Genomic DNA, 21,312 nt, shown 5'->3' with positions numbered 1-21,312 from the left:
TGTTACAAAACTAAAATTTATTAGTACTTCAAGTTCAAGTTATCAGTTAGATTGTCCATTTCAGTGCAAATGTGGAACCGAGGAAAAATATCAACCAAATTATACAATAAAAAACCCCATATTAATGAAACATTCAAAGTCAGCATACTCTCCAGAACCAAAAATAAACTTCTAAATAAACAAGATTAAAATGAAACTACCTCAGAGAATTTATCAGTAGAAAAATACTTGATTTGCTTCCAAAGGATGACAGTCACTTTCCTTTTGAGTTACAATCCCAGAGATATTGAAGGCATTCACATATGTCCATGAATCCATTTGCATTCCTCTTTGCCTAACGTTATATGTAGCTGTACACAAACACACTTCCATTTTTCTGTCCAGCCAGCAGACAAGAATCTGTACCGGACCATTTAACAAAAGACCAATTTCCATCAGAATTGGGCAGAAGAAGAGCAGTACAATGTCCTAGAAACAAGTCCCAAACAGCTATTGTTCCAGAAGTTAGTACAGCTGCTGCTAAATTATCCTTCACCTCGCCATCCAGAAACCTGATACCAAGCACAGAAAACAAAATATAACTTCGGCATTTAAATTACATTAACACAATTCAAAGAATACTTCCCTTTCAAGTAGGCAAAAACACAATATGACTCAATGCTGATCTAGTGCCCACAGCAAATTACATTTATCTCTCAATGAATCTGTGATGAAGGATTTGTTTTGACAATTAGCTGATATACTTGGCCACATCCACATATTTATGTTACAATGCATTATGTTCTGCTAATTTGTAAAGTGGATTTACCACCTCACTGGCCTCTAGTTTCTTCATTTATAAAATTGCCTCAGGTGGACTAGATGACCTCTAAATGAGCATGCCAAAGTAAGAAAAAGGCTGAATATGTAGCGGGAGGATCTGGGTTAGAATCTCCACTCTGCTCTTTACTACCTGCAAGACTTTACCTAAGTCACTTCCGTTAGATGGCAAGCTCCTTGGGGGCAGGGACTGTCTTTGGCCCCTGTTTACATCTCTAGTGCTTAGCGCAGTGCCTGGCACACAGTAGTGGTACTCCATAAATGTTTATTGATTATTGATTATTGGCTTCAGTTTCTATATCTGTAAAATAAGGGGACTGGATCTGATTTTCTCTAAGCTCCATTTCAGCTCTAAATCTATGATCTTACAGTTTCTTCAATTTCCTGATTAGGACAGTGCATATGACAAGAAATCCAGAACATACACATACATATATAGAGCTTTATAAAAAGAAAATTGCCATTTCAACTATAAGGGTTGAATTAAGACTAAGATATTATTAATTAAGATAAAATGACTGCATTGCAAAATTTTCAGAGAAATTTTATTCTAAAAACAAAAGCCCTAAGATAGGTTTTGATTACCATAACAATAAAAAGTGATACATTACAAATAAGTACTATCCACTCTAAGAAATCCTGGGAGATGTCATTATCAATGATACAGTGCCAGGAGTTAAATATTTTCTATACTAATGACAGAGAATTCAGACTACATCAGGCGACATCAAGAGACCATGAACTGAGATTGACTTTAGGTCAATGATTTCAAAACAAAGATGTCTACATAAGCTATTTCAAAATAAACTAAAGAACCTTTTCTCAAGACTTCTTTAAATGGAGAATTTCACTGTTGCTCTATAAAACAAAAATATCTGGTTTCTAGTAGGAATATATGCAACTTCCAAGTAGGTAGTGTGATGGTAGTGTTTTTTAAGTTTTCTTTATGGAAACACACAGAGTAGGGAGTAGAAGAGACATGCATTAGCTCAAATGATGAAGTTGGCTCACACACGAAAAGCAAAGTGCACTGCTCTAAACTCCAATAAAACCACATGGGAACAGCATCCAAACGTAGGGATCTTAGAGTTTAATTTATGAACGTGCCATATTTCTAGCTGCTGTTTATATAACACTCTCACTGTGGACTATGCACAAGAAGAATCAATGGATAATATAACTATCAGCTAGACTAGTGATTAAAAAAACTACTTGCCTTTTGGCACCTAGGTGAGATGATAAATAATAAATAAATAATTCCATGGTTAAAAAATATAATGGATTATACAGATATCAGTCTAGTGATTAAAAAAAACTAATTTTGGCAGCTCCTCATCGGTCACCTTCCTTCCCTGGTTAGTTTTGTGGATTCGGTGAAATGCTTGCAACGTGTTCTGACCACCTTAAAGCCCTCTATAAAGTCAGATATTGTGACTGCTTCTTCCCATGTAGGAATTTAATGGTCACCTGACCTCTTCCCCTGCCCCCAAACCTTTTGAAGACAATTATTTTTAAGAAATATGAGACTTTATCTAATAGCCCTTGTACACTTGCCTTCCAGTATGGCCTTGGGGAAGTGAGAAGGGCTGCACATCAACACTAAGAGCTGTCTTAGGATTAATTACAATCAACCGAAATATAGGACTTCCCATTGATTCGACTTCTTTGCCATGAGGATGACTTAAAACAACAAACAGGAGCCCCTAATTTGGAGAGAAAAATAGATTGTCAATGAAACCATTAGGAAATTTTTCATTTTTTTAAAATAACAATTTGGTAGCATTGAAATAAAATTGATGCTGGATTGTTCCATAAAATGTTAACAGAGAGAGCATAGATACTAACATCTAAGATTTAACCACTGATTTAGCTTTTTTCAGATAGGAATAAATAAATCCACTGTCAATCTGGATGAGGTGATACACATCAGTTGTCTTGCCAGGACACAACATGGAAGAAGAAGACTATCCCTCCCACTGGGCAATCCACTAAAACAGCCCATTTTATTTACTCCTACCAACCACCAGTTTTATACCATAGTCAGCATTTCTCCTTCCTTGTCTAATATGTTTACTGCTATTTTCACATTCCATTTTTTTCACTGAAAAACTGGCAAAGGGGAGTGAATAAATTCAGGACACTGAGAAACGGTTAAGTTGTTCATTCAATGCACACAGTCTCCAACCCATACTGTTTCAAAAGTTTATTTTTAGGTAAGCTGTTTGGAACTCAGAATGCATTTTCTCATAAAAACAACAGTATTTATAGTGACTGGGTTCCCAGATCAGTCATAAAACAGATGAACTATAACCTGGAACTAATGGTATTACAAAACCTAACAATTCCAAAGACTGTTTTAAATGGGAAATGTGTTTAGATTTCAACTCTGGATATCAGGAACACATCTCCCAATAGCCTGGCAGTGGTAACATCCTGCAGCCACTAAACCTGCGAGGGCTGCCACTGCTAACGACGGTGGCTTCAGAGAGCTTTTCATGTTGATGGGCTACTTGTAAATCAAGGATGGTCTAATACACCACATATAAAACATTCTTCTTCTCTCTTTTCTATATTGGAAAAAAAGAATAGAAATATGGAAGAGTTTGACACTAATTCATCACTCTTTTAAAAAAAATTCTTATCACAAAAAACTCACCACAATCTGGCATAACTGGCAGCTTTATTAAAAGCAAAATTTTATTAGTCAGGTAGGATGCTAGTGATAATGTTAGAGAATACTTTTCAGCATTACTTCTGGCTCATGCTAAGGCTAATAGCCCTTGAATACTTATAGCAACTGAATTTATAGCTATAAAAAGAATCAATCCTATTACTTTGCTCTAAAATGCCTTTTCATCCATGACCTTCATGACACCAGAAGTACTTACCCTCCTTTGTAAAAATAAAGGAAATGGGAGAAGGAATTTATCAAGTTCCTATTCCTATATAAATAAGGCACTAAAATTTAACAAAGATACATACCATATCAGAATAGGCTTTGTGACAGATTGAAGCTTGGTAGGAATTACCAATTTGCATCTTTTTCAGAAGTTGACCAGTTTTTAAATTCCTAAACCCAATGAAACAAGAATTTTTATAACCTTTAAATAGGCAACTTAGTGTTCAAGAAAGAATGCCATTACTTTCATTCTAGGTGGAACTGAATGAATTTCACACTATGCATTCTCTCACAAAATCCCCACAAATCAATTACTGAAAAACTAAGGGACAGAGTAACTTAATCTTGTTTATAGCCATAGAGTAAGTCAATTACAGGTCTACACATTAGCTCTCTAACTCGGCTAAACTGTCACATTAAACTGGGTTGAATTTACTATGTCATAGGACACCCACGTGACTCAGTAGATAGAGTGCTGAGCCTGGAGTCAGGAAGATATGAGTTCAAATCCAGCCTCAGACACTTAATAGCTAGCTGTAAGACTCCTAGGCAAGTCTCTTAGCCCAACTGCTTCAGTTTCCTGAATGAGCTAGAAAAGTAAATGGCAAACCACTCCAGTATCTTTGCCATGAAAACCCCATGGGGTCATGAAGAGCCAGATACAATTGAAAATGAATAGAGATTTACTGTGTCATTAGGAATTGAAAAGAAAAACTCCATTAACAGAGATCTTTTAATGTTTCATTCTATTAGGTTCAGGAGATTAACACACAACCAAGGTTAGAGCTTTCCAGCTCCTTTGAGTGTATAACATCCTGTGATGTCTAAATTTTCTAAGACACATGACAGTCTGGGAAGTTCCCTTAGTAATAAATTTGACTGAGCAAGAATCAAAACAATTCATCTGGTGGGGATGGGGGAGACTTGAGTAAGATAACAATAACAATAAACTAGAATTTAAAGAGCACCTTAAGGTTTGCAATGCACTTTACAAATAAACTTATTTGAGGTTCACAAAACCCCTGGTAAATAGGTGCTATTATTATTCCCATTTTATAGATGAGGAAACTAAACCACACATGCTAAGTGACTTGCCCAGTGCCATACTGTTGGTAAGTGTCTGAAGCTGAATTTGAACTCAGGTCTTCCTGACTCAACTGTACCACCCAGCTGCTTCTAAATGATAACAGAACTTTCAGAAAAATAAGAAGAAATTACATGGGAATAAGGAGAAAAAAGGAAGGCAAAAGAAAAGATATGAAATGAGAAAGCAGAGAAAAAAAGAGAATGCAGAAGTATAACAGAACCTCCACTTAGCTTTAACTAGCATTATGAAAACTAAGAGTGAATTTGATTACTCAGAGCAGAAACTGGTCTGCCTAGGAATCCTGGGGGAAGACTGTGACTGGCTGTGCACAAGCATGCTGCTTCAGAATGCCAATGGGGCTCTCTCCTAAACTTCACAAAGAAAAGCAAGCTCCTTGAGGGCAGGGATTCCTTTCCTTTTATATCCACAGCACCTGGTCCAATATCTTGCATTATTAGGTGCTTAACAAAATGTTCATTGAATTAAACTTCATTTCAGAACTAGGGCATGAATAATACAACACTGACTTCCCTACTTTGAACTTCCTAGAACAGGCCTGCACAACCTGCGGCCAGTTAACTGCTTCTGCTTGCAGCATGCTGAAGGATTTTGGCGGTCTGTGAAAAATGTATTAGAAAACATGCTTTGTACGTAGAGAAAATCCTTTGGCGTTCTGCAGGTTGTGCAGGCCTGTCCCAGGAACCTAGACTCTTTAGGCAAGAAAAGAAGCAGGATGCTACTCAATTGTGGTAAAGTTAATCATCTTCCAAATTAAAACTCAAGCTCAGCAATTTTCTGCTTTCCCAAGCTCTATAATAGGGACTCCCAAATCTTTCTTCTTCATCTCTCATCTTTCTCTTGAACAACAGCTTTTCTCCAACTATATAGCGAGTATTTCTACTAGATGTTTTGTCATCACCTAAAACTAAACATGGGAAATCTTCCCTCCCCACCTCCAAACTAGTTCTTTCTCCATTAAATTCCCTATTTCTTTCATTCTCTCAGTTATCCATGACCTAAATCATAGTCATCTCTGATTCTCACTTAATATCTAATCAGTGGGACAACTCACATAGATTCTTCCTTAATATTCATCCAAGTCTCCCTTCCCATTCCCTCCATAATCATAATGCAGATTCTATCATCTTATTCTCAGTCTATTAATGCAATAGATTAATGTAATTAATGCGATAGCTAATGCAGCTTCCTAAATGCTGCTAATAAAACAGCTTTTTCTGCTGCCAGTCTCCTTTCTACCCAATACATCCTACACACTGCTGCCAGATTTAGCCTTCTAAAAGTTATGTTTTTCTTATGCTACTTCCCTATCTTTAATAATTCCTCATTACTTAAAAAACAGTGCCTAAGTTCTTTAGCCTAGCATTAAACAACCTCTATAATATAGGTCTAAATCTAATGATTTCAACTTCCTCTATATGCCCAGTGCCTAACATAGAACCTTGTAAATATTAGGCATTTAATAAATGCTTTTTGGATTAGTGTAGGTTCTTAAACTTAGTAATCCTTCTATTTCTCCAAAAGCACCCCTTTTCACTGTATTCTGCTTCTACTTTTGCTCACCCTGCTCTTGGAATGTCACTTGTTCTCCACCCACCCCCCACCAGCCCTCTCTTCTGCCTAGGCAAATTCTATTATGACTTTAAGGCCTAACTCAAGTCTTCCATGAAGGCTTTCCAAACCACTACCCATGACTGTGATGTCTCCTTCTGAGCACCAAGAGCACTGTTTATTTGTACATACATACACACAAGACATATATGCATATGTATATTTACATACATACACACATATATACATTCTTGGTATAAAATAATGGGTGTTAATAGAGTATGAGTGTGTGAGTGTGTGAGTGTGTGTGTGTGTGTGTGTGTGTGTGTGTGTGTGTGTATGTGTAATACAAATAACAAAGTAATAGGTAGGAGATGCTGAAAGGGTAATTCCATAATACATGAACAGATATAGAATTGGTAATTTTCTTGGTATATTCTGGAGGAAGAAGGGCAGCTCAAATAAGGAAAAACTCACAGGGGAAAGTATTCAATGACAGAGATAGAGATGTAAGTCATGGCCAGATTGAGGGGGGACCGTGAACACCCAGCTTAGAGATGTCCATTTTATGTTCTTGGCAACCTAGAATCATTGAAAATGTTTGACAAGAAGGGTAATGTATGGCACTGAAAATGCAGAGGATGAATTTGAAAGAGTGTGCGACGAGGATACAGCCAAATGGGGAAGGCAAACAGTAAGGACACAAAATCAAAAGGAAAGCTGAAAACAGAACAAGCTTTGGGCAAATGTGGTAAAACAATAAGCTAAGCTGCAGATCACAATATAATACATAAAAACTACCTATGATAATTTATAAGGCCTTATCAAAAGGAAAGGAGGTGTTTATCCTTTGTTCATTCAAGAATACCTAAATGAACTAACTGAAAGGACCTAAGTCAAGAAAGAAGAAAAAGCAAACACGTCATTTTGTCTGAAGATTAAACCTGTCATCTTGCCCTCATATGCTAGACCAGAAGATGACATAAGTAGAGATAAAGGGAATTGTGGGTTTCCTCTTTCATGAAGCTTTCCCTGATCCTCCCCAAAAAGGAAATGGTTCTTCTGCTGACTTCACATAGAACTTTGAAGCTCTTATTTCTAAATTACATTCTCCTGTACACTCTGTTATACTATATTGAAATTTTGGGCATGGGTCACATGAACTTTCTACCCTCTTCTCCAATCCTCAATCCTAAACTCTATAAAGTCAGGGATACTATCTTATTGATATTGTCTCCCCTAGCATCAACCATCCCCTAGTATATTAATGTAATGAGATTCCATTCAAAACACCTAAACTTTTAAGTTTACCCCAAGGTTTAAAGTAAGGTGGAAAGTTGAAAGGTCTTATCAGAATCATTGAGACAAAGAGTATGATTTACAAAGGGATCACGTATGTACTCCAGCTCCACAGAAATTATATACTGATTAATAGATGTGCGTTTTCTGGGCAAAAGTTACCCTTTAACCTTTAACAAAAACAAAACTCTTTAACCATAAAATAGCTACGTCTTCTAACAACAACAAAATATGCCTTTGTATCAATAATGCTTTTCACCATGATTTTGAAAAACATTATTTTTAAATCATAAACTGTGCTACTGTTATACCACAATTAATACTGTTAGTCCAAACTGTCTTTTATATTTCCAGATTTTAGAGAAAGCTTGTCAGACACTTCTAGGCACTTCCCTTGTTCTATGTCCAGTCAGAAGACCCTCCCACCGAAGCCCTTCATCTCATCTTCTCAAAAACTTTAAAAAACTACTTCTGGTCACTATACATAATTGAAAAAAATGAAATTGTATTTCTTTAAAAATATTTTATTATAATGACCAAGGCTGACCCCAAAGAAAAGATTTTTAAAAACATCAATTCCCTTCCTTCGTTCCAAAATAAGGGAATATGGGTATGGAATACTGCACACACTATCAAGCACAGCTGAGGTGCTGGTTGGGTTCGCTGAATAATGCGGACGCCAGATTATTTTTCTTGTGGGAAATAAAAAACAATCTACACACACACACATACACATGTACACATATTCTGTAATTCAAATTGACTTTCCACATTAGGAATGAATTAATGAAATTTTACTGTCTACTGACTTCAAAATTCATGACAAAAGGCAGACTTACCAGATGACAATATTGCTCATCAGGGTTGTGCCCAGCAGAGCATCCTGCATGCCTTGAACCTCAGCAAAAGCCAGGATGGTTTCCTCTGGAGACATCAAAGTCTGTTTTTCTTTACTTCTATATTTTAAAGAGTATTAAGAAATAGAACCTCATACCAAAGATTTTCCTAGGCAAATTTCTCTACTGAACTCTACCCCGTAAGTAAGCCAGTACCCCCAAAAAAGGTCAAACCACAAAATTTTAGTAACAGAAAACACTTTAAAAAGTTCTTAATGTCACCTTTTTAAGGGTATAAGCAACTTAAAGGAAAGAATTTAGTTTTTCTACATAACAAAAGTGGCACAGACACTTAGGATTCATTCATTATTTTAAAGATTATTTGATAACAAAGCAGAAATTTAATTCTATTCTTTTCTAAACAGAAAATTTCTATGTCTTTTCTTGCCTATTGCCTTTTAGCCAAATTAGAGATAAAACAGAAAATGTTAAATTGAATAAAGATAACTCTCCAATACCATTCAAGATAAAATAGGACAAAGACATAATTTCTAATTCCTCAACAATTTTTTCCCATTGTCTTCCTACCAGAAAAACCTGTGCTTTGCTCACAGACCTTGTTGTGGTTGTCCTTTGTTCTTGAAGAGGACCATGACATCAAGATGATGACATGACTTGCAGGTGACTCTGATTTGTGCAAGGTCACCAGCCTCAATTTCTACTCCAAAGCCATCTGGGTACAGTAGCCTGATATTCATCAGGACGACTGGGGATAGCCCAGGATACAATGTGGGACCATGGTCATTTTAGGCTAAGGTCTTATCAGATTCTCACTTTGAGTGAGATTGCTAACAGACCTACCTTGTACCAGAGCTCCCAGTTATGTCTTGACCTTTCTAATCTACCACTTTCGCCTATTATGCCTCCTCCAGCTATATATCTGAATTGTTTCTGTAAAAACTTTCATAAATGCTCAGCTTGTCCTCTGCTCTTTCCATGTACACCCATAAAACAAGGAAACCACCCTTTTGTCATTCAATTTATTCTTTAAGCCCTGTGACCAAACCAGCTCCTTAGCTTATAAAATGCAAAAGCTATATCTGTGTAAGCAACGCTTCTTTTACCTTCCAGATCCTGAAAAGGTCATGAGGTCTACTTGGTGATCATGAAGAGTCCCATTGCTACAGACTAGCCTCTTGTGTCTAAGTCCAAGTACAGCTTTTATATTTCCAGATTTTACAAGTGACTGCTTTAAGTATTCATCATCTGAACAAAACAATAATCTAAAACAAATCAGAATGAAAGAAACATAGAAATAGATTAAAATATGGAAAGGAATTTTTTGGAGGTATATAAATGGCATATCTTTGCTAATTCACACTTTAAAAGAAAGCCATTTTTAATTCAGGTTTACATGGTATTTTAAGGTTTACAAAACATTGCCCTCACAACAAGTATTATTAATCCCTCCATTTTCTGAACAAGCAAAATCTAAGGCTCAGAAAGATGAAGGTCTACCAGCTAACATGAATCAGAGAGAAAATCTGAATACAGGCCTTCTGATTACACCTCATTCTTTCCACTAAAACATACTGCAATTCAAGAATGCCATTTTAATGCTTAAGAGTTTATAGGTCTTGTTCTTTTAAGGAAAATTCAAATCCTTTCAAAATTCATAGTATAAATAGATATTTTTAATGCTTAGTAGAGAACAGGAGGTACTCAATAAAAATTTGCTAGTTTAATTTTTCATTTACATACCTGATTTCTCTAATTTCTAGATGTCCCAAAGCAACACATACAAGATTACAAGTATCCCAAAGTGGAATAATTTGTAGTACGGGAATCTAAATCAAACAACAACAACAACAAAGAACCATTTCTTGACTGCTTTATTTATTTCATTTTTCATTCATTTTATTAAATTTCCAAAGTTCTTAATCACATTCTAGTTTGTTTTTACAATGCCAGAGCATTCTCCCATAGGTAGTAAAGTGACATGACTCTCCCCTCCCCCAAATACTACATCTACAAATATCTCTTTTCTTAGTGTTTATCAGAGGTTATGAATAAAACTCTGAGAACAAAGAGTTCTGTGATCCAAGAAAAAATTAACCAATATGATAACATGGAGGATCATGTTTTAGAAAGCAGAGGTAAAAGCAAAGTCAAATTAAAAATGACAAAATTCCAAATACTTTAAATGGGGCTTGTATAATAACAGAGATGTAGACTTTTTTTTGCTTACCAAGTTTTGCTTTGTGGTAAGGTGTACCTCTTTATCCTTATGCAAATCAAGTTCTTTTTATGGTCAATCCCACCTACAAATATCTCTTATTCCTACCTCTGTGAAGTGCCATGTGTAAACTTTTCTCCACTGCCAGTTATCCAGAGATTTCCAGAGAGAAACTGTAAATTCACAGGCAGTTATGATACATGACTCCTTATAGCCAGTTACATCCCACCACACAGTACTCACATCCACAGAACAGGAATCTGAAAGATTCTGTCACAAAGGAGTAACAGCAGTTAATGTGAAGTAATAATAACAAGAGCACATACTTAAATCATTCTTTAAGATTTATGAGGTATTTCCCTCGCAGCAACCCTTTGTTTGGAGAAAGCATTACAAGTATTATAATCTCCATTTTATAGGTGAGAAAAATGAACCAAAGTGACTTCAAAAGGTCAAACAAAATTCAGGTGCTGAGTTATGATCCACAGCCAGGTCTCTGGACTCCAAAGTTAGTAGTTCCCTGCTGCCACCTATAACACTGTTTATTTTATGTAAATTTTGCTACTTCCTCATCATGAGAAAGATCCAAGTGGAGGCTTGATGATTAACTGTCTGGGATATCTGTACAAATAGGGGCCTCATGCTTCAGAGAAGGGATATACAGGTAACCTATGAGAATCTGAGATGCAGATAATTCTACCAAAAAAACATTCAAAAGTAATAATTTGATAGGACCCTAAATAAAGTAGAGCATTAAATTAAAGTTCTATTCAGGAGGAAGGAAAATTAGATTCATGGGTCTTGCCAATTGTACTGTAAGAGCTTTAAACTTTGAGTAAGACTTTATTCTAAACATCTTTGTATCTCCCAAGCACCCAATAGTGCTCAATGCTCCAGATTCACTGACTTGAACACAAACATCTAAGTCCCAATTTCCAGTATAAGATTGGCACCCAATTTTAAACTACAAATGGCCTGAAAAAAACAAAAACCTTTTCCAACAGTCACTTTAGATGTGAAGGATATGAAATGTAAGAGGATGCCTGCATTGTATCTGCAAGGATTTACTTGCTTTAAGTGTTGTGTTTTTTTCCCCTCATTTTCCTGACCACAAGAATAAAAAACTTAAGGTTAAGTATCAGCAAGTAAAAATACATTGCTCTGTGCACTAATCAAGAGTCTAAATCAAATTTTATGATAAATGCAGTAAAGGAGTTAAGGTATAGTGTGCAATGTAAATCACTTTGGATTTGGAGTCTTGGGACCTAGTCTGCAACTCCAGCTTCCACATACTATTATATCTATAACCTAAGACAAGTCACTTAACCCCTCTGGTTCTCAGCTATAGTCCACCTGTAAGATGATATAGCAGAACTGGACTACTGTGCTGCAAAGTGAAATCAGAGCTTACATAATAGCGAATTCCTGGATTATCCCTTTCTGCCAATCACCATTCTTAGCAGATGGCATTTTTGGTGTGGTCATACCCTGATAAAGATTATTATTATTTTAAATGTCCACACCTATAAATTAGGGAGTCTTATGCACATTTCAAAAAGATCGCCAGACTGGTGACTGCCTCACCTGGCCCATTATATCAGGGATACCTAAGCCATGCTTCACTCTTCTGTTCCCTGGATACAACAAACTCACCAGCAGCCTTGCTGCTCCTTCGGTTCTGGAGCCAAGATCAAAATTAACATGGCCAAGAACAGGCCTCAATAGCCATCCCAGTAATTTTCAAGTCTAAAGTGCCCCCTCCTGGACACCAGTTTGCTTACACTATAGTCTTCCCATTTCGAACATGAGCTCCTGGAAGGCAAGAACTATCTTTGCTTCTGCATTTGGATCAGCAGCACTTAGCTGCCAGCCACAAAATAAGTGCTTAATAAAAGCTTTTCTATTCAAATAATTCATCCTTAGGTACCCAGAAGGTCTAGGATTCTTTCTAAAACTTCTTAAGGGGAAGTTACTAGCAAATCCTTTTGTAAAGTGAAGATATTTTTGTAAGGTGAAGGACACTTCCTACTTTATAGGTGTGGACTTTTAAAATAACAATTAACTTTAATCAGGGCATGTCCACACCAAAAATACCACCTACATAGGATGGAGATTAGGGAGAAAAGGGCTAATCCAGGAATTAACTACCATGTTCATTTTAATTTCAGTTTTCAGGAACTCAAAAGTTATAGCTATATTTGACTCAATTAGACCCTGCAATCCAGTGACCAATTAAATATTAATTGCATTGCTAAATGAAATTGTAGCAAAAAGATTATAGGGACAAGCATCAATCTAGAATATATAAAAGGACTATTTACAGTATTTAAAATGTATCTATCTTGTTTATTGTTTCTTCTCTTCATAAGAATAGAATAATCTCCCTTCACTCAGACAATAAACCTGTTTGATTTAAAATCTTTAAACAAGCCAAATACCCTGGAAACAGCTTCATGTAATTTCTCTTTTACAATCTGCCTAAAAACATTTAAAACATTCACATCCCTTACAAGAAAACCTTTTTAACAGAAAAAAGAGGAGAGGGAAAGGACTGAACTGATTTTATTTCAGCTTCAATTGTACTTGAATTTAAAGAGTACTTATATACTTTCTTAAATGGAGGGCAGTAGCATGATCAAATTTTCCTCTGTCTTCAGAACTCATCTAATTTGTCAGTAATTAAGGAGACAATGATGTAAAGAAGATAGCCTTCTGACCTTTAACTTTGAAACTAGTTGTAGGTTACCGACTTTCAAACTATCACACCAAATTTCAGCAGGATGTTCTGCTACTTTAGTCTGTGGGGAGAAAGAAGTCAGCATATTAACTTAAAGTTTATGAGCATAACTGACTGAAAATTTATATCTACATTAATTAAAATTTCAATGTTCTATATTTTTATTTTCTTTCTAAAATGAACATTAAGTCCCAGTGATATATCTTTATTAAAAAGGCAGCTCTTTTAAAACAACTTTTCAGTTTTTAAGGATGAATTTTAAGTTAACCATACAATCATAATTAAAGCATATTATTAGTCATATCAAAAGAACACACTAAAACATTTTCTAACTGGGCATTTTCAATGTTTTAATCTCACTTCAGGGCCAATTCATCAAGAACTCATTAATTATTACTTAACAGACATTTACTTCATTCCTTCAGAGCATGCTTAACAAGTGGATAATTTATTGAGCTAAATAAAATCCATTTGCTATGAACAAAAGGTTAAGAATCTCAAGGGAAATAATGAAAAAAGTAGGAATGAAGGGAATAGTCGTTTACAGACCTGAGATTTTATTATAAAGCAGTAATCATCATTTGGTACTGGTTAAAAAATAGAAAAGTAGATCAGTGGAACAGGATAAGCCAGAAATAGAAACAATCAAACTCAATAATTCAGTGTTAGATAAACTTAGTAACACAAACTTTGGGAGGAACTCCCTATTTGACAAGAACTAGGTTTAGATTCATATCTTATACCAGGGAGGGGTTCTTAACTCATGAGGTTCATGAGTTTTTTAGAATTTTGATAATTATTTTAACATAATTGTTACCTTTGTAATCCTATATATTTTACTTTATGCACTAAAAAATATTATTCTGAAAGGAAGTCCATAGTTTTAACCAGACTATTATGTCACAGACCCATTTCCCAAGTCTGAGTGAGGTTCATGACATAAAAGTTAAGAACCTATACATACATATAGATAAATAGATATAGATTATATGTATGTATATCTCAACAATCAGGTACCTTTCACAACTAAGGCAGAGAATTCTTAACCAAAGGAGACATAAAGATCACAAAAGATGAAACAGGTAACTTCATTAACATGAAACTGAAAATCTTTTCCTCAGACACAATGCATCAGTATAAGGGAAGAACTAGATTAGGAAAGAATGTTAACATCTCTTACCGCCGATATACAAGGATTAAAAGCCTTTACCTAATGGTAAAGTGGTCAAAAGATGTGAACAAACAGTTTTCAAAAGACAAATTGAAAACTACTAACATGAATGACCAATGACCCAAATCGTTGACAGGAGAAATTCAAATCAAGAGAATTCTTGAGGTTTCAACCCACACTCAGCAAAATAAGAGATAAAAGATGGAAATTGTCAATGTTGGGCTGCTTGAAGACAGCCATGCTAATACATTGTTGGTAGAGCTGAGAATCAGTATAACCAATTTGGAAAGCAATTGGCAGTTATGTTAAGAAAGTGACTAAAATGCCCATACCCTTTGATCCAGAGATCCCACTTCTAGGGATATATGCCAAAGAGATGAAAGTCCAAAAGAAAGCTCTCATATATAGTATAGTCATAGCAATAATTTTCTCTTAGAAAGACTTGGAAATAAAGTACTCAATATCAATTGGAGAATGTAATATAAACATAAATTTATATATATTATATATTATGCTACATGAATGCTTCAAAATATGACTTAGCCATAGAAAATGACAAATGAGAATTAAAGCAATCGATCAGTAAACATTTATTAAGCACCCACTATGTGCCTGAGAAAATAAACCTTTATTAAGCACCTACCATGTGCCTGAGAAGCATAAGAAGACATACTAGAGCCAATGCAGAGTAAAACAAAGAGAAGCAGGAAAACAACATATATAATGACAATGGAAATGAAAAAAACAATAAAATTGAGCATTCTGTAATTACTGTATAACACCAAGTTTGACCTGGAAGTTAGGAAAATGTATTTTCTTCATCATAGAAGTTGAGTGCGGAATACTACAGACAGAGACGTTGGTTGGTTTTGTTAAACCACCTTTCTTCCTTTCTTTTTTGATGTTAGTTACAAGGTATGACTTACCTGAGGTGAGAGGAAGTATATATTTGAAAATAAATATAATAATGAAAGGCATCAGTCCTTTTTTTTTTAATTTAAGGTAAGTGAAAAATCATACCTGCAAAGTGCTTTCCAACAGTGGTCTTTCTCTGAAAGTGCCTGAGTCAACAGGTGGAAGAGTTTCTTGAAAACCACAGTCACTGTCAAATTTCCTTTCAGAAGAACGTACTATTTGGTCAGGCTGTTTTTTTACTTCCCTACCTAATGAATGCATGTTAGTACCCAATTTCAATGCACTGGGTGAATTGTTACACTGATTATCTCCAGTAAAATTGTCTGTTTTTTTCAAGTAAGTATGGCTGGGTGTGCAAAAAGTTGGTCCAGTAATTTCTGTAGCCACATTTTCACTGTGAATTTGGGAGCCAAAAACTGGAGTGGTACCTAAGACAGGGAAAACAGGAGAACACACATCTGCTTCAAGCTGGTTAATTGTGTCAGGTAGGTTAGTACTAGAAGGTGTGAAAAGTAGCATATTTTGAGGAATATGTTTTGGTTTTTTTGGTTGTGAGTTTGTTACAGTAATAATATCCTCTGCTAAATTCTCCTTTTCTGTAACGATCCTTTTAGGCACCAGTTGCTCCAAAATACGACAGTTACCATCATCACACTTTTTTCCACCATCTCCTGAATCAAAGGGTTCAAGCTGTTGTGCTGAGTGAGACTTTAATTTCTCAAACTTAAGAATACCAAAGTCCTCATCAGGCAAGTCAAAGTCAGCGATGTTGATGCCTGATGACAACTTCTTAAAACTGAATATCTCATTCTTAAGATGAAATGAAAGATCAAAACGGGTATTATCCACAATCAAGGAGTCATTACCAATGGAAGAATGAAGGTTCTTATTTTGAATACAACCTTGTTTCCCTAACAAAAAAAGAAAAAAAATTAAAACCTGAGAGGAAGAACACTTTTGATTAGCTTTCACAGCCATTTATCCAATACCTTGGGATAGGACTCAAGTCCCTAGATCAATTTTTGTAACACTACAGTGTTATACAATACTGAAAGTAAGGTTTCTGGGGGGCTTTTTGTTTGTTTGCTTGTTTTTTTCTACTGAAAGGCAGGGACACCTTCTAGCTACAAAAATGTCAGATTTCACTTAAATTTCAACAGGATATCCTGTGCTATTAAGACCCTGAGTCCCTTACTTTTAACATCCACCATACTCTTAAAACTGCATTGAGGAATTCAATATTAACTATGAGAGTGGTTAAGACACAGAAATCCCTTGATTTAGGATTTGACTGGAAATATTAATGGGGACCATAGAAGAGAGGAAGAGTAAGTAGAAATGTGAGGACATTTCTGCTCATGTGTTTGGTTCCAGAGAGAATACAGGAAGTTGCCCAAATTGGGGGTGGGGGGAGGTGTTGAACCAGTCCTAGTAAATTTGATTTCCTACACTAACAGAAATGAAAGTCTATTATTCTGTGACGGGACACATAGAGTTGTAAAAGAAACTAGGTAGGAGTCTGAAGTGTCTTGTCCTAGTTCTGACACTTACTTACTGTGTGACCTTGGATAAGTCACAACTTCTCTGAGTCTCAGTTTCTCATCCAGAAAACTGGAGCATTTACACTACCTATCTTATGAGATTGTTGTGAAGAAAATAGTTTGTAAACCTAAAAATACTTTAGAGATATAGTTACTAAGTATCTCTACTTTTCCTAATTTTTATGTCCAGGAGAGGCTAAATAAATTGCTTAAAGCACTTTATTAAGAGGCAACTGCATAGGTTTGGAGCTTTTTAGTGCATTATTGCTCTTAATAATCATAGCTAGCATTTATGTAAAATTTTAAGTTTTCCAAAACTCTTATGTGTTATTTCAATTGATCTTCACAACAATGATGGGAGGTAGGTGCTATTGTTACTCCATTTTACAAATTAGGAAACTCAGGCTGAGAAAGGTTAAGTGGCCCGGTTTGGCATAACTAGTATACATCTGAGGCAGGATCTCAATTCCAGTCCTCCTAACTCCAAGCTCAACATTCCATCCACTGAACCACCAAGCTGGGCTAGACAGATGAAAATTCTGTCAGTTGGTTCTCAAAATGACAGACAATTGGTATGGTTCCCAAATCATCTCCAGCATTAATTACAGTCTCCTCCCAGTGAATCAGATAATGTTTGGAGGGACTTTTACCATGCTCTGATTTCTGTGGAACAGAACACACGCCTAATACAGGCCTAAAGAACTGAAGATGTATAATACATTGTGTTACTGACATAGGTGCTTTTTGTCAACGTTAGCATGGATACACCTTGATTTGTCTGTGACTTTTTTTTTTTTACCTGTGGCATGTTCTTTTTTCCTTGGAGCTTCTTTGCACAAAGCAACATCTTCCTTGGGTTTTTTAATATCCAGCTTATCAGAAACTTGCACCTCTGAGTCCTGATCATTTATTCCTTTTTTGCAAAAGAATCTTCTCCCTCTGAGTCTTCTACTTGATCGTCTTTTACAAGTATTCAGAGCACAATCATTGTCTTTAGTGGGCAAAGCAGCAGCGCTGCCTTCAGTGGTTGATGAGAAAGACTTTTGGAGAGGACTACTTGAACTTCCTTGGTCAGATAATGGAAGTTCACTTTGCTCTTGGGAGGAGAGATCTAAATGTTTAGTTACCTGCTTACATTTACGCTTAAATCCTTTTCTTTTTACACCTAACTGGCTCTGAATTACAGCTTCCAGGTCTACTGTCCTCTGACAATTTGACATTTGTCGTGTTGTCCTAACATAATACTCCACAGGAAACAGAAGACCATCAAGCACTGTACAAGAATTCAGTGCATTTTCTGTAGGACCAGGAGAGATTATTTCTATGGTAGGACTCACAGTCTCACTTAGGACCTCTTTCTTTTGAAGATTTTCACCTCTACTATCAAGTAAGTCACTAGAAGATCCTAAAGGCTTCAAGCTATGATTCTGTTCATCAAAATGTGTGTTTTTGCTTAATGAATGATTGAGCTCATTTACTCTGTCATCTGATGGCAAGGCAAAAGTGCTAGACATCTTTTTATCCACATTCATATTAAGATTTACCATCTTGTCACCTGGAGAGATAATATATTTTTTCCCTCCCTCCTCTAATTTTTCAGATGAAACATGAATACGGTTCATTGAACACTGGGTAGCCAGTTTATAGTTATCACAGATTTCTTCAAGAGGAACACACTCAAGTTGCAAAGGATGGTGTAGAGAAAGTGCAGCCATCTTAGAAATATTATTTTCTTTCAAAATTGCACTGGCATCATTTTCAAGTTCAGAAGCTGGAGCAACAAGACATTCATTGATTTCTGTGATTGATCTGGGAGAATTCTGGATCTCCTTCTCACATGAAAACTGATTTTTTACCTGAAGCACTGGTAACTCGGGATTTTCTGTAGCAAACACTTGTTCTGGTCCAGCATTTACAAGTGAGTCAGAGGCAAAGAAAGATTCCTCTCCTTCTGACACTGATGTCTTTTTGGGGGTCTTCATTCTAACCAATGGCTGTTCACTTTGCTTTTTCTCATTATCTGGTCCAGTGACGCTATAAAGGACATTCTCCTGGCAGTTATCATCTACATGTTCAGGATATGCTCCTGATGAGCCATCACTTGTGCTCAATAACTCAGGCTCAGAGTCAAGTGTGACAGCTGTTTTCTCCTTGGTTTCTGCATTAAGGCAGGCATCAATTTGTAGTGTACATGTTGCTAATTTATCACCAAGACATACTTTGTCTTCTGGCTCTGGGGAAACAAAAATAGTTGATGACTAGCATATTAGGCACTAGACTACAATTAAAGTGAAAAATGAAACAAACTTTATAAAAGAGATATTCAACTAAAGTGGTAAAAAGTTGGTAGACCAAGAAAAAAGATACCTGAATTTAAGTCCCATCTCCCCTATTTACCAACTGGGTAACCAAGGACAAATAGGAACTTTTGGAGATGTAATCTTCTCATCTATAAAATGAGGATAATAATACCTGCCCTATTCACCTCAAAAGGATGTTGTAGGGATAAAAAAAGATAGTATATAGGAATGCAAAAGTGCTATATGAATATAAGTTGTTACTATTCATTAAAAGTTATTACTCTTACAATACTAAGTTCTGAATGTGTTCAGTGCATTGTTGTAGCTTGTGGGAAAGATACAAAGATAAATGTTCCCCAGCCCTTAAAGACGTTACAATACAGTACTACATTCAAATTTTGAACAGCTTGCTAGTTACCATAATCTTAAAGCTAATTTACATTGAGAATTTCACTGACAAAAAGTGTTTCCCCCATACTTCATCAAGAATTACCCATTTTTCCAAGTTCTTTTCCTTTCTTTTCTAAATTCTTTTGCCCCATCTTAACTAAAATTTATATTTGAAAGCTGAGAGATAAAGACTAAACATAAAAAAAAATATCAAAAAATAGTCTCCTTTGTAAGATAACACCCAAAAACCTTTAAATGAGCTCAGCAAATACAAACGAATGGGCTTATTTTTACCTGAGTTTGTTTGTATCAAGGACTCCTGCTTAAGTGTGCAATTCTGTTCAGTCTTCAAAGAATTTTTTGCCTTCTCAGCTCTTTGAGCACGCTAGACAAAACAAAAGCAGACCCAGGAGCAAGTTCAATAAAATTAAGTTTCCTCAAAATGTATTCCAATAAAGTGATAATAAGTAACATGAAAATAATAGTCATCTGCAAAAGCAGCAAGAGCTTCTCAGGAAAAGAAGGTCCTACCTGCAATCGAGCCAGTGTCTTGCTGTACTCTCTCTTTAAGAAGGCCAGTTTTTCCTTCAGCTGGAGAGAGAAAGGCAACAATCTGGAATTAGACACCTCCACAGAAACACCAAACTGCAGATAAGGAAGAGTCAAAGCTTTCGCAGAGAGCAGAGGAAGCACGCGGTTTGATTTCTGCGTCCCTGACGCTCTCGGAATACAAAACATTCTGCAGATTTTCCTCCTCCTCATCTCAGGTTTGGGTGTTTTGTGTTTTTTCACCCCTGCCGGGGGTGGGAGATGGAGAGAACGAGCGTTCCAGAACCAGGACTTCAATCCAACAAGGATGCTAGGTGTTTGGGGCGTGACATCATCAACTTTCAGCATCGTGTCTACAGTAGGGGCTTAATAAGTGCTTGCAGAATGCCAGGCACTGTGCCAGGCCCTGGGGGCACAAATTTAAAGACAAACCACAGCACAGTGGCGGGACCTCGGGAAGCTTAGGAAAACCTGAGTTCCAGTGCTGCGCGGTAAGAGGAGGTGGCCAAGTCTTCGGGGCGGGGGTCGAAGGAGGCAGCAGCCTCTACGGGAAGCCCTCCGCGGGCTCTAAAGCGTCAGGAGGCAGCACGAGGTCCAGAGAGAGGAGGGGCGGGGGAGGGGGCAAGGAGAGATCCCCTCCCCCCCGCTCCGGAGGAAAGCCCTCCCCGCCCCTCCCCCCCAGACATCACAAGACCCTTCCCCCCACTCCCAGCCAGCACCTTCTCCTTCTCCTCACAGCTGAGCACTCTCCCCGCCGGGTCCTCCATGGCTGCGGTCACCGGAGAGGATGGCGGGGCGGCTCCTTCCGGTTCACTCCGGCTCTGGGGGCGTCACTGGGCCCCGGCCCCGCCGAGGCCGCTAGGAGCCACGAGCCCAGCTGCGAGCTCCCGCCCCTTCCAACTCCCGCCAGCTCCACCCAGCCGTCAGGGGTCGCTCGCCGAACAGCCGATCGAATCCAGCTAGA

General features: G+C 36.9%; 1 protein-coding gene across 2 annotated transcripts; it reads right to left on the bottom strand.

Moving 5' to 3' along the window:
* Positions 1-21,194, bottom strand: PALB2 (partner and localizer of BRCA2). Of its 2 annotated transcripts, none has more exons than XM_072607455.1 (13): positions 21,068-21,194; positions 20,331-20,390; positions 20,094-20,184; positions 17,909-19,342; positions 15,674-16,479; positions 13,463-13,543; positions 10,854-11,015; positions 10,271-10,356; positions 9,634-9,792; positions 8,513-8,629; positions 3,802-3,889; positions 2,374-2,522; positions 1-551 (listed from the first exon to the last, which is right to left on the bottom strand). In XM_072607455.1, the coding sequence occupies exons 1-13, from the start codon at positions 21,113-21,115 to the stop codon at positions 341-343; spliced, it is 3,492 nt and encodes a 1,163-aa protein (XP_072463556.1). In that variant the 5' UTR covers positions 21,116-21,194; the 3' UTR covers positions 1-340. The 2 variants fall into 2 exon arrangements, with proteins under 2 accessions (XP_072463556.1, XP_072463565.1); XM_072607464.1 differs by having other exon boundaries at positions 15,674-15,996.
* Between the last annotated feature and the right edge of the window lie 118 nt (positions 21,195-21,312).

The sequence above is a fragment of the Notamacropus eugenii genome, chromosome 1 (genome assembly GCF_028372415.1).
Source record: "Notamacropus eugenii isolate mMacEug1 chromosome 1, mMacEug1.pri_v2, whole genome shotgun sequence".
NCBI lineage: Eukaryota > Metazoa > Chordata > Mammalia > Diprotodontia > Macropodidae > Notamacropus > Notamacropus eugenii.
This window is presented reverse-complemented; position numbering and strand designations above follow the sequence as displayed.